Here is a 12,264-nt window from a genome sequence, read left to right as displayed (position 1 = left end):
TGTCAGGCAAGGCATAATCGGGTCTGCATGCCACGTCACCACGAACTCGACGCAGAATCTTGGTGCAGATTTTGGCACGCAGATTATGGCACGCAGATTATGGCGCGCAGATTATGGCGCACAGATTATGGCACACAGATTATGAGATGCAGATTATGGCCTGGTTCATTCGCCCGACCGATTCTGGGCCCAGAACTTGCATGCAGCAGCTGGTCCTGGATTCGCTGCCTGGTGTCCTAGGGGCGTCAAATGAGACCCTCACATTGCTTGCAGGTGCTTATTTTGTCACCCCATCCAGATGGCGACCCGTGCCGAACGCAAACTACGATGAACGGCATACGATTGGCTGTCCAAGTAGCTACCAAAAGGTCATGACAAAATCTTCCGAACAACATATCTCGACACACAAGTGTGGCATCTCCCATCGCATTATGATACGACTCTCGCTTGCTTTTTCTTCTCAGGAGGGTATAGTGCCTAAAGCCGGAGCTTTCCCAGCTTCCCATAACTTTATCATTCCCTGTCGTGTGGCAACGTCTAGTGGGGGCTCGGAGGGTAGGCGATATCGAAACGCATATTTTGTCCTGTGGAAGATTTTGTCAGTCTTGTTGGGTGACGTGACGTGGTCTCTTTTACAAGATCCCGTAGATTAGAAGCTTCAGAGGACAGAATCTGCACTCATCAAAGACATAAATAGGAGGCTGGAGCCACGAGAGACGAACATGTAGTTCAACTAGATCCTCCCGTTTCAAGCAACTTTCAATCTACTGGAAATCATTCTTTAGAGACTACACAGTGATCAAAACTTTTCATTCAAGACGCCCCGTTACTCGAAATCATGTCCCTTTCAAGCCACCGAAGCTCTACTTCAAAGTCCAAGTAAGCGCATGTATCTGCCCTACTCGGCATGATGTTATCACTAATATTGTTAGGCCTGGACGGGATAAGAAAACCCAGAAAGCCCAGAAAGTCCCGATGATGGACCGTTATCTCGAAGGGGATGATTCCATCTCGGCCGATATTGGATGCAGGGATTTTAATCAGCGGGATGCTGAAATGATCAAGAAAGAGAAAAGAGCGAAGGCCAAGAAAGCTATCCATGAGTTCGAGAAAGTTTGGAATTCTGGTAGCAACAACACTGCGTAAGGTGCGGGTTTGCCCTATCTGTGTAGCCAAGGTGCAGATAATTAGGAAGGTCCAGTGCCTTATGGAGGTTGAGGATTTCTTTCACTGGAGGCTTGCTATGTTCTTGATTGAGAAGAAGAATTATTCGGGTCGTTAAGAGAGCCATTTGTATTGATATAGAAAAGGGACAAAAAGTAAATGGGTTGACCCCGTGTCCGTAGCATAGTTAGTTACCTAGGTAGTTCAAGATCTTGGTCTCATGTCTTTGACGTCGAGTAAGATAACAAATTTGCCGAAAATGTACAACCTGTCTGAAAATTACTTGACGCGCACTAATATATACAGTGTACTGGAAGCATGTCTCATGGATAGGTCATGTCTCCGTTCCTCTGGTAACCCTCAGTTTTCCCAAAACTTTCCCGGAACGTCACCTCTTTGTCGTCTTGAATCAGGCCGCAGCAGGGACAGAAGCAGACAGTCATACAATCGCCACCAGACGACCCTTCAATACCGTACTGTTCTCTGATGGCCTTTCGCCTCCTCATTTGGGGGATCCAGCCAAGCATGATGACGCTGAGACCACAGTAGACCAAGCACTAAAGATTCATCAGCAAAACACTGTTACAGTCTTGCTCGCGCCGGAGCACGTCGGCTTTCGATCAAACCAATCGGACGCACCTCGTTGTTGACTCCATTGTAGTCCTTCAGACTGGGGTCTTTCCTTCTCGCCTCTGTCTTGCCATAAGTGACGCACGGGAAGCACCATGTTGCCATGCCTAAAACCGAATCAATCACATAATTGCAAGCTAAATGAAGACGCCTCTAGCCCACATACACAGATCGAAGGGAGAACAGCATGAGAACATGCTTTCGTTCCAATGGGGATTTTGCCGGCTGTTGACGGCGGCCGCCGTCCCGGGGTTTGGGTGGCCGGCGTGGGGCGGTGCGTGGCTCTCTTCGTGGGCCATGTTGAAAGGACGTGTTTATCTGGTTCAAACGTGTGTAAATGTACAGTCTGGAGGAGTCTTCACGGGACAGCGTGTGTGGAGGGTGCAGCCTATATATAATTACATGTTGCGCCTTCGCCTTAACGGACGCAATTCGGGCCAGATGAGGTGTATCAAGACTAACAACGTCAAGGGTGCTTTCGTATCTCGCACTGAATCTGGCCAATCGAGTTGAGTTCGTATCGAATACGCCCCACAGCGCAAGCTGTGATTGGGTTGCAAGTCCCCACGTTGCAGTGACCATGTCGAAAGATATGAATCAATGCGGTTAAGTGATCGTCAGCCTTAACTTTACACAGGGTCAAATCAACGCCCTCTGATGTCAGACCTGCAGAAAATTGAAGGGGGCAGTGCTGACAGCTTGCCGACAACCAGGCTCGGCATGAAATCCAGGATTGAAAAGCTTGGAGCATGAGTTTCTATTTTTGTCGTGCCATTATCAATCGAGTATCAGGCTGGGATAGGTGTGGAATCAGACACCTTAGCAACCAATGACTATCACCCGTCATCATATTATTCTGGAGGTAGAATGAAAGTGTGGCGTTAAAGAAAGCCCGGAGTAGGCTGTATTTTGAGATTGCGTTTCGAGATACCAGTGTTTCACAACATGCTCTGTCACTCTTTCTATCGCAGATGAATGTTATGTTCGCAGGTTGATGTTAGCCATTTAATATTGGTTCAAGTATCGCAACAAGAAATACACATCACTTACCAGATGTTTCGATCTGGGAAAGGTTAGAGCCAAGGCTACGCATTGCTAAATGCAATGGCCTTATCCTTCGTACGACGACATGTGCGATGGATCTCAAGAACCGCAATCTCTGGGCAATGTTTGCAATATTTGATATTTGCCCTAACTCCCGAGTCCTGCACCAGGCTCGTGCAGCCGCCCTCAGGCTTGATATCTCCGTCCAATTTTCTTAAAGGGGGTTGCGGTCTCACTATCTGGCTTTCCGGGCCTTAATCTTTTGGCATCAGCTAGTATATAGTATCGGCGCTTCTCAAACATTGACGCAGCCACAACTGCAAAGCAGACATGTGGAGTTTCCGTTCCATCGGGAAATGTAGGGCGCTCGCAGGGTTTTGCAGACGCGATAGGTAATCAACCCAACGGTGGGGCTCAATAGAACTAAACGCCTGGGCTTGTCTTGGGTTCCTTGGCCTGCGAGGTCGTCTCAGGAATGAAAGCGGTGCTTTGCCTCCGAGGGTTTTGGACTCAGAGTTGCCCTTCGACACTTGAATAAGAAACTTATGAATGGCCAGCTGAAATTATATGCTCAGGGGGAAAAAGGCTCTCTTTCGATTCAACTGGGTTTCGCTCACCTTTGTCCCACACAAGATTGTCCGCGGCAGGTCTTGTGAGGAAGACATGTACGGTTCCTTCCAGGGACCGGGAAATCAAAGAATCGAGAACACTGGGCAAAGATCTGATAAAGCTGAGATAGATGGTACAAGGCGATTATCAGATGATCAGATACGGACAAGTATCCGTGGTGATAATCTGATCCAACTGTGCCGCGAGTCAAGGCCGCTCCCAAGGCTTGGCATCTTGAATATATGCGGACTAAAGCGCGAGCCAGTGGCACGATGTGAGGCACAGCACCTGGTAGTGGCATCTTGGCCTCATAGCTCTTGCGACTTAGACCCGATTTGTAGGGATATCGACCACCAAGACGAGCGAAATGAAAAATTTTGTAAAACAAGGGCTGTACGAGCACACGAGCTAGGTTCACCTAACTCGCACGTGTGATTGCATGTGTAGTATGTAAAGGCATGCATCCTACGTGACGCCGATGTTCTATCGTTGATCTCCTCGTCCAGCTTCAACCTTCACTCTAGACACTTCTTTGCGTCTCCCAGGAAGACAAGATGTCGACCCCCGCTGCGAAAAACACTGGTGCCGATCAGCCTCGGGCCAGCATCGAGGCCAACAATGATCAGAACAACGCAGGCCCTGGCCTTTTCAAACCCGAGCTGGTGGAACAAAATGAAACAGCCCCCATTGGTGTGAGCAAGGTCGAAGCCTTCAACAAGGTGCTGTACCAGTCCGGGAGGTCGGGCAAGATCTTGCTATGGCTGGTCGGCATCTCGATCGGCCTGACCATGTTCGCCTATGCCTTCGACATGGGCCTCACCACGAGCGTGTTCAACACCATGGCCAGTTCCACCTTCGGCAAGCACAGTCAGCTTGCCGCCATCAGCACCGCCAGCCAGATCATCCGTGCCATCAGCAAGCCTTTCATCGGCAAGCTGTCTGATATCACTTCGCGTCCCACGACCTACGTCATCATCCTCGTCTTCTACGTTGTCGGCTTTGCTGTCGCTGCGAGCTCGAGCACGTTTGCCGCTTACACGGTGGGCATGTGCTTTACCTCTGTCGGCAAATCCGGCCTTGACCTGCTGAGCGACATTATCGTCGGTGATTTGACGCCCCTTGAGTGGCGTGGCTTCTTTGGTGCTGCCCTGTCGATCCCGTTCATCGTTACCGTACCGATCAACGGGTTTATCGGTGATGCCTTTATCGATAACTGGCGATGGGGCCTGGGCATGTTCGCTATCATGGTCCCTTGCCTGTTAGTGCCCGCTATATTCACGCTGTACGCCATGCAGCGACGCGGAGAGAAGTTTGGTCTCGTGACAATGGCTGCTTCGAGGCGCGTGAGAGCTGGTGAGGACGAAGTCTCAAGCTCCAAGGGCTTCGGCTACTGGCTGAAGCTTTTGGAGGAAGGTCTGATCGATATCGATATTTTCGGTTTGATCATCCTCGGCGTGTCCTTTTCGCTCATTCTGTTGCCGTTTAGCATCCGAGAGCTCATGCCCGGTGGCTGGTCGAACGGCCGTATCATTGCCATGCTCGTCATGGGTTTCGTGCTACTTGTTGCATACGTCCTGTTTGAGATGTACCTCTCCCCGAAGCCCCTCATGACACGGCGCATCATCATGAACCGCACATTCCTCGCCGCCGTTGTCATCTACACCTTCAACCAGATGGCTTCCGCAACTCGCAACACGTACTTCTCTTCGTACATCTGGATCATCAAGGACTGGACCAACTACCAATGGATCATCTTCTTGGGAATTACGACCATGGGCCTGAGCATCCTCGGCCCGATCGTCGGTCTCGTCCAGAGGGCCACGCACAGGTACAAGACCATGATGCTGTTCGGTGCCGGGGCGCGCATCATCGCCTACGGCCTCCTGGTCCAGCCGAGCGGGCACATGGTCCAGGACACCGCCCGCCTGGTCATCGCCCAGCTGACCTTCTGCCTGGGCTCCTTCAACGTGGTCGGCGCCCGCGTCGGCAGCCAGGCCTCCGTGCCGCACGAGGACATGGCGTCCGTCATCTCGCTGCTGACGCTGTGGTCCACGCTCGGCTCGTCCATCGGCAGCGCCGTGTCGTCGGCCTTCTGGACGAGCGAGATGCTCGAGCGCATGCGCCTCGAGATCCCGGCCAGCGTCGACGACGCGGCCCTGCAGAAGCTCTACGCCAACATCAAGCGCCTGCGCACGAGCTACGCGTTCGACTCGCCCGTGCGCCAGGGCGCCATCCGCGCCTACGCCTACGTCAACGGCCACATCGCCGTCACGGCGCTGTGCATGGCCTGCGTGCCCCTCGTCGCTACCTTCTTCATGCCCGACTTTTACCTGGGCAAGCAGCAGAATGCTATCACGAACACGGGTCTGGATGGCGAGCTGGTTGACGTGCCGCAGAGGAGGGACGAGACTGCTGAGGGCGCTGCAAACACCGGCTCGAAGTCGTTGCTCCACAAGATCCGCGACTTCTACCGCAAGGACGTCGTGTAGGTGGATTGTCTCCAGTTGTGCAACGGAGGCGCAGCATAACGTACTTTTGAATGTCGTATGGTGTCGATGGAACCATCTTAGTCATTGAAAGCAGCTCTGCTTCAACAGAAACGTATAATGCGACGTCTTAAGTTAGGGCAGCTGATGTTTCCAGAAACTGGATCTTATTCTTCACCCACCCGTGCGACCCTTAATATGCTACCGACCCTCTCTTGGTACCCCTGAATCGGGGTGGGACTCTGCCCAGCCTCTCCATCTCGTTAATGCGTTCTCAGTCTTTCCATCCAAACCCTCAAGACGTGCTATTACGTCCGAAGTGCTCAACGCTGAGTCTTTGCATTGGAAAACAGGCACAGTCGATGGATTTGGGGAAGTAGATGCATGCATTATTGATGGAGGTGTATTAGATAGAGGCAAAGAGAATATCTATATACAACTCAACAAAGGAGATCTCTTCAAGAGAATCAATACAGGGCTAGGAATCTAAAATAGGCCCATAAGCGGGTATGCCGCGACTCTCCAGTTGATACACCACGTTGGCAGTGACCTTCCTATTTGAAATGATACACACGCACTCGGCGCCGCTCTCCTTGTACGCCTGATACGCAAGCTTGACAATGTCCGGCCGCCCCTTCTCGTCGGTATCCCAGATGAGCGCGTCCGGGTCACAGGCGTGGATGGTGTCGAGGATGCCCTGCCCGTACGTCTTGAGCGGGTTCTTGGTCGACCAGACGACGCGGCACGGCACACGCCGCTCCATCAAGACCGGCATGCAGGGCCCGATCCCGGACCCCGTCGCGACGAGCACGACCTTCTTGAAGAGCGGCGCGATGGCCAGCACGCCCGAGGCCGGCGTGCCGCGCGTCCAGATCGACGTCGGCGGGTCCGCGATGACGCGCGACGTCCAGTCGCCGGCCCTGGACACGATGATGGAGAAGCCTTTCCCGCTGGGCTCCGGGATCGCGGCGAAGGCGTGCCACTCCACCAGCGGCCGGTCGGTGATGCGGACCCCGCGCGAGGTGCAGGGGGGCGGGGTGTCGAAGTCGAAGTGCAGACGGACGGCGTGCTTGGAGAGCGGCTCGGGCACGACCTTGACGCGGCGGAGCCTCATCCAGGGCAGCGCGATGCTCAGCGTGATGACGGACAGGAGCCAGAACACGGGGTTGTGAAGCAGGGCTAGGCCTAGGGGCTGTCCCGGGCTCGTGGCTCTCGTGAAGGTGACGACGTGGGCCCAGACGAGCGCCACGGCGGACCACCCGACGAAGCGGTGCGCCCACTCGAACTGGTCGTGCATCTTCATGCGGATGGTCGGGTAGGCCATGACGAGGATGAACACAAGGAAAGCCATGATGACGCAGGTCAGTGCGAGGACGGCACTCTTGATGGGCGGCGGGTTTCCCTCCGTGAGATAGTCGCGGATGGTTGTCACGGTGAACACGGCCCACCAGACCGTTGCGGACACGGCGCACCCGGAGTGGACGCCGCCGTTGTGGTAGACACGTGCGGCGTGCTTGCGGATCCCCAGCGGCAAGGACGTCGGCAGCCTGGATACCAGGAATATGATGTTCACGATGTAGTCCTGGCGCACGAGCACCGCAACGAGGAGGTTTGCCGCGACGGCGACGGCGAGGTGGGAGGCTGACGGATGGAAGCCATTATCGCGGCTCTCCCACAGCAGAAAGCAAAAGACGGCCAGGTTGGCCAAGAAGATCAGAGCGAACAGCCTACGATACGCAGAGAACGCGCGGAACCGCAGCGACCGCAAGCCATGGACGCCTTTCTTTGCCGGCAGCTCGGCCTCTTCCTCTTCCACATCGGTGTCGTCGTCGGAAAAGCGTGTCGTGCTCTTTTCCAGATCTTTCTCGAAGATGGAAGCGTCTGCTGGAGCGACGAGCGTGGAGACGCTCGATTTGCTGGATGGAGGCCTGGAGGCGGCGGGGAGAGGCCACGAAGTCTCGGAAGGTTGTTGCTTGACACCTGGCACTTCTGGTGCCGCTGTTCCGGCGATCTGGTATAGTGCCCTCTTGTCTACTTTACCATTGGGTGTCAATGCCAGCGTCTGTAGGTGCATCCATCTTGTCGGGACGGCATAGAAAGGCTGGCTTTTGGCGACTGCCTCCTTGAGGACATTCTCGTCAATTTGCGCCTGTGCAGAGTAGAATCCCCAGAGACGGTCATCGATCTTGAGCGCGCAGCCCTTGATGACCGAGGGGACCGTTTCGATGGAGCGGGATACGCCATCCAGCTCCACTCGGAAGCCTTGGATCTTTACCTGGTCGTCCTTGCGACCCAAGGGGAGCAGGCAGCCATCCTCGGTCCACTGGCCCAGGTCACCAGTGTTGAACATCATGCGTCTATAAACAGGTTAGTTTCCATTTCGGGAAGAAGACCGCGGCATGTTCTTCAGCTGGTATGCCCCTCCCACAGCCTCAACAGGACAGAGGTCTAGCCAAGCTGAGCTTGCGCGTCAAAGGCTCAAACAGGTACAACTTACCCATCGCGGGTGAACTTGTCCGGCTTGTACCGCTCGGCCGTTAGCTCGGGCAGATTCAGGTAGCCCCTCGAGACCCCGGCGCCCCCGGCCCACATGGTGCCCGGCTGGCCGACCTTGACGGGCCTCTCGTCGTCGTCGAGAATGTAAACATTGGTGTTGGGGTTGGGCCTGCCGATCGACAGCTGGGCGCCGGGACGGTGCAGGTGGGCCGTGTTGAGCACGCTGATCTCCGTGGGGCCGCACACATTCCAGAACCGGACGTGCGGGGCCCACGCCTCGGCCAGCGCCAGCGGGCAGGGCTCGCCGCCCACGGCGATGGTGTCGACGTTGGGGAAGTCGCGCGGCCGCGGCATGTGCTTGAGGACGACCGAGGGCGTCGCGATGACGGTGTCGACGCGCCGCAGGCACTCGGCCCAGGGGCCCGGCCCGCTGCCGCGGATGTGCAGGGTGCCGCCGTTCATGACGGTGCCCAAGATCTCCCAGGCGCCTGTCATAATTCACAAAAAGCCATGGTCGTTAGCGTCGAGTGTCCGTGTAAGCTGAAAACATGTGTTTGCGCAGGTACCCGACAAGCGAGAGAAGGGGCCCAAAAAAAAAGCAAACATATCACAATACAAATAAAGTGGCATGAAGGGGGAAAAAATGAAAAGAAAAAGAAAACTTACACATGTCAAAAGCAACATTTAGCTGTTGCGCCACATTCCTCCCTGGGGCGATCCCCAGGCGAGAGGGCTCAGCGAGCAGCGTGTTGGTGACACCTCCGTGGCGCACATCCACGCCCTTGGGTCGCCCCGTGGTCCCAGAGGTGTAGATGACATAGGCCCCGTCGTCGGGCCCCACCTGGACCAAGGGGTGCTTGGTATTGCCATATTGCCAGAGCTCTGCGTTCCTGTCCAGATCGAGCACGCTGACCCGCCCGTTGCCGCCGTTCCCTCCCTCTTGGGAGCGGTGATCTGCAGGGAGGCTCCGCAGCACCTTTTCCCGGTACTTAGGGAGGCAGATGACGACCGGGGCCTTGGAATCGACAATGTCGAAGCCGAGCGTCTCATCGGTAACGACGCCACCGTCGAGGGGAATGTACTGGCCGCCGGCCTTGAGGACGCCAAGAATGAAGACGACCATCTCGATGCACCGCTGGTAAACAAGCACCACACGGTCACCGACCCTCACCCCGTAGGTGTCCTTGAGCTCGTTGGCCAGCATGTTCGCCCGGCGGTTGAGGTCCCGGTATGTGATCGTAGTGCCATCGCTGTCGCGGACGGCAGTGAGGTTGGGGTGTGCCAGGGCGATGGCCTCGAAGGCGTGGTGGACGACATTGTAGGGTATCCGGCAGCTGGGTCCCCTGCTGAAGGTGTTGAAGAGCACTCGATCCGCCAGGGAGAGTGACTCTAGAGAGTGAAACGAAGAAGAAAATGAAGCCATGACGGGCAGACGCTCTGTGCCGTGGATGTTTTGGGCATGCCTGGCCGTGAGAAAAGCGCAGCGGGAGCCGAACCCGTCGAGGGCTTAAGTAGGCGAGCCGCTGCGCCATGTCTGCCTCTCCCGTGTGGGTGACGGCCCAGGGCGATTGCCATCTGCCCGAGCATCTCTCCGGGGTCCAACCCGGGAGCATTCCAAGGTCAGTATATTGGTCATACATATCATGCCACTAGTTTCCTTGAGTGTTTCTTGACTTGAGATCGAGGCTCCCAAGTCAAACAGGGGAACAGGGGTTTTCGGGTATATCAGAACTCCACTCTGCCAGGTCCGGGCCTGGTGGCGATCTCAGGGTCTCACGCGGCGGCCGTCCCGATTCGTCATGCGGGCTAGATTCTTCAACAAGATGGGCACAACCTAAAACGGGAACGGAGGGAATGAGTTCGGCCCAAGATCCCCAACTAAGACGGACGGAGGGTGTGATGAAGAACAATGGGGAACCATTGTCTTGCATACTTGCATATCTATCCTCTCGGAGTGGAGACCCTTGCATCGGGGGATCTTGAAACTAATCTGTGGAGACCGAATCTCCAGGGCATCAGCTCCCATCCTCTGCATGTCTAAGAACTTATTAAGTCATGGTCTCCACTTGGTGTTTACCAAAACCATCACCGTCTTCGCCGGCTATTGGCCGACCATTCCACGGGGCAGCACGGCGGATGGAGAAGGTCGTTACAAACGGCGCTGTGAAGCGACCGGTGCGTCAAACGTCAAACATGCAATAGTTCCAGTCCTTCTCATCAATCGTCCTACTGTTCAGCTGCCCTCGCACCGCACATCCTGCATCCCTGCCCGCCCTCAGCACGAGATGCCTCGGCCCCAGGACACATATCGTATTACAAAAACGTGACTGCTCCGTTCAAAATGTCAAGCCGAGCACTGGACACACTCGCCTCAACCACCAAGCCCAATCTCGCGTCTCGAGGGCTGCCAAGATATTCGACGTAACCCAACACCAGACTTTGTCTCTCCTGCCTGTTGCAGCATTCTCTTCATCTCCCAAAATGGACAGCTTGCGGGATATCAAGCTTTCTGTCGATGATGACAAGGGCACGGCTTTGATCCAGTTCAACCGGCCAGCAAAGCGGAATGCCTTCGCCCAGAGCACCATCGGCGAGCTAGTCGCGGTTCTAGCGCACCTGGACAGTCTACAGACGGTTCGCGCGGTCATCATCACCGGTGGTCCAGACGGCCCGTTTTGCGGTAGGCGTTTTCCTCATTTTGTCAACGCCTTCAGGTCGCCGCCTCCTTCCCCCTTCATCTCAGCAGCCGAGGCCAAGAAATTCTGGTGAAGATTTTCCACCATTCGGTCGCGGAAGGCCCTTGGAGTGACATGCATCGGATGCAACATGCTCGCTTAAACCATAGCTACCCTACCCCTTTTTTGAATATGCTGTTTGTTATCTATGTTGGAGCACAGAATCAGGGTTGGGAGCGGTGCGTTGGCCACAACTTGACTGACATTGCGGCATAGCTGGCATGGACCTGAACGAGCTGGTCCAGATCTCCACGGCCAAGGCCCACCAGATCGACTTTCTCAAGGATCTGACAGATGCCCTCGCGCGATTCTCCAAGCCAATAATCGCCGCGGTTGTTGGTTTTGCTGTATGTGGATTGGCAACCCTAGAGCCTCAAGCTTGGACTAACACGTTTCTAATTTAGCTTGGTGGTGGTTTCGAGATTGCTCTTGCTGTAAGTAGGAAATGGTTGCGACATGGAAAGTGAATTAGTTGGGCTAACAAGTCCTCTAGTGTGACATCATCTATGCTGCGGAAGATGCGGTGTTCGGTCTACCAGAGGTCAAGATCGGGACGATACCTGGCGCTGGTGGCACCCAAAGACTGGCCCGAGCACTGGGCAAGCACAAGGTAAGTACTGTCAACCACTGAACCTTGACGTTGTTTGGTGACCAGGGTGGGTTAACATGGCGTCTCGAAGGCTATGGAGTTCGTTCTCACTGGTGACTCTGCAAGCGGCGCAGAGTTCGAGCGGCTGGGAGTCGTCAGCAAAGCGTTTCCCCGGTCAGAAGTCCTGCACGCAGCAACGAAGCTGGCGGAGAGAATCGCGAGCCTTTCGGGCCCAGTTATCAAGACTGCCAAACAAGCAGTCCTCACTGGTAGGTGATATACTATCAGTCGATATTCTCGGGGGTAGATTAGCTGACGAGCCGAGCAGTTGAGAACAGCAACCTTGACGCCGGGATGGTCCACGAGAAGTCACTCTACTATTCGACATTCAGCCTCAACGACTTCCAGGAGGGCATCAACTCTTTCTTGCAGAAGCGGCAGCCACACTTCCAGCATTCATGATGACACGATAATTGATGGAGTACAACTAAGGTACAAGGCGGTTGAATCG

At 55.0% G+C, this 12,264-nt stretch overlaps 4 protein-coding genes across 4 annotated transcripts; 2 read left to right on the top strand and 2 right to left on the bottom strand.

The window, feature by feature from the left end:
- Positions 1–1,487: 1,487 nt before the first annotated feature.
- On the bottom strand, positions 1,488–2,093 carry E0L32_000945 (uncharacterized protein; the record flags this gene model as incomplete). The annotated part of the gene is made up of 3 exons (XM_031144432.1): positions 1,488–1,721; positions 1,804–1,901; positions 1,961–2,093. 3 exons carry the CDS (start codon positions 2,091–2,093, stop codon positions 1,488–1,490), a joined length of 465 nt encoding a protein of 154 aa, XP_030994479.1.
- A 1,908-nt stretch (positions 2,094–4,001) lies between these two features.
- E0L32_000944 (uncharacterized protein) lies at positions 4,002–5,936 on the top strand (the record flags this gene model as incomplete). Its single annotated transcript, XM_031144421.1, has 1 exon — positions 4,002–5,936. The coding sequence occupies one exon, from the start codon at positions 4,002–4,004 to the stop codon at positions 5,934–5,936; it is 1,935 nt and encodes a 644-aa protein (XP_030994478.1).
- A 475-nt stretch (positions 5,937–6,411) lies between these two features.
- Positions 6,412–9,852, bottom strand: E0L32_000943 (uncharacterized protein; the record flags this gene model as incomplete). Its single annotated transcript, XM_031144410.1, has 3 exons — positions 6,412–8,290; positions 8,431–8,917; positions 9,096–9,852. The coding sequence occupies 3 exons, from the start codon at positions 9,850–9,852 to the stop codon at positions 6,412–6,414; spliced, it is 3,123 nt and encodes a 1,040-aa protein (XP_030994477.1).
- A 1,058-nt stretch (positions 9,853–10,910) lies between these two features.
- E0L32_000942 (uncharacterized protein) lies at positions 10,911–12,215 on the top strand (the record flags this gene model as incomplete). The annotated part of the gene is made up of 6 exons (XM_031144399.1): positions 10,911–11,109; positions 11,381–11,511; positions 11,569–11,598; positions 11,658–11,774; positions 11,845–12,022; positions 12,082–12,215. The coding sequence occupies 6 exons, from the start codon at positions 10,911–10,913 to the stop codon at positions 12,213–12,215; spliced, it is 789 nt and encodes a 262-aa protein (XP_030994476.1).
- Between the last annotated feature and the right edge of the window lie 49 nt (positions 12,216–12,264).

This window comes from Thyridium curvatum (genome assembly GCF_004353045.1).
Source record: "Thyridium curvatum strain D216 chromosome Unknown NODE_3_length_876553_cov_77.224826, whole genome shotgun sequence".
Classification (NCBI taxonomy): domain Eukaryota; kingdom Fungi; phylum Ascomycota; class Sordariomycetes; order Thyridiales; family Thyridiaceae; genus Thyridium; species Thyridium curvatum.
Note: the sequence above shows the minus strand (reverse complement) of the source record. Positions and strands in the feature narration are given on the sequence as shown.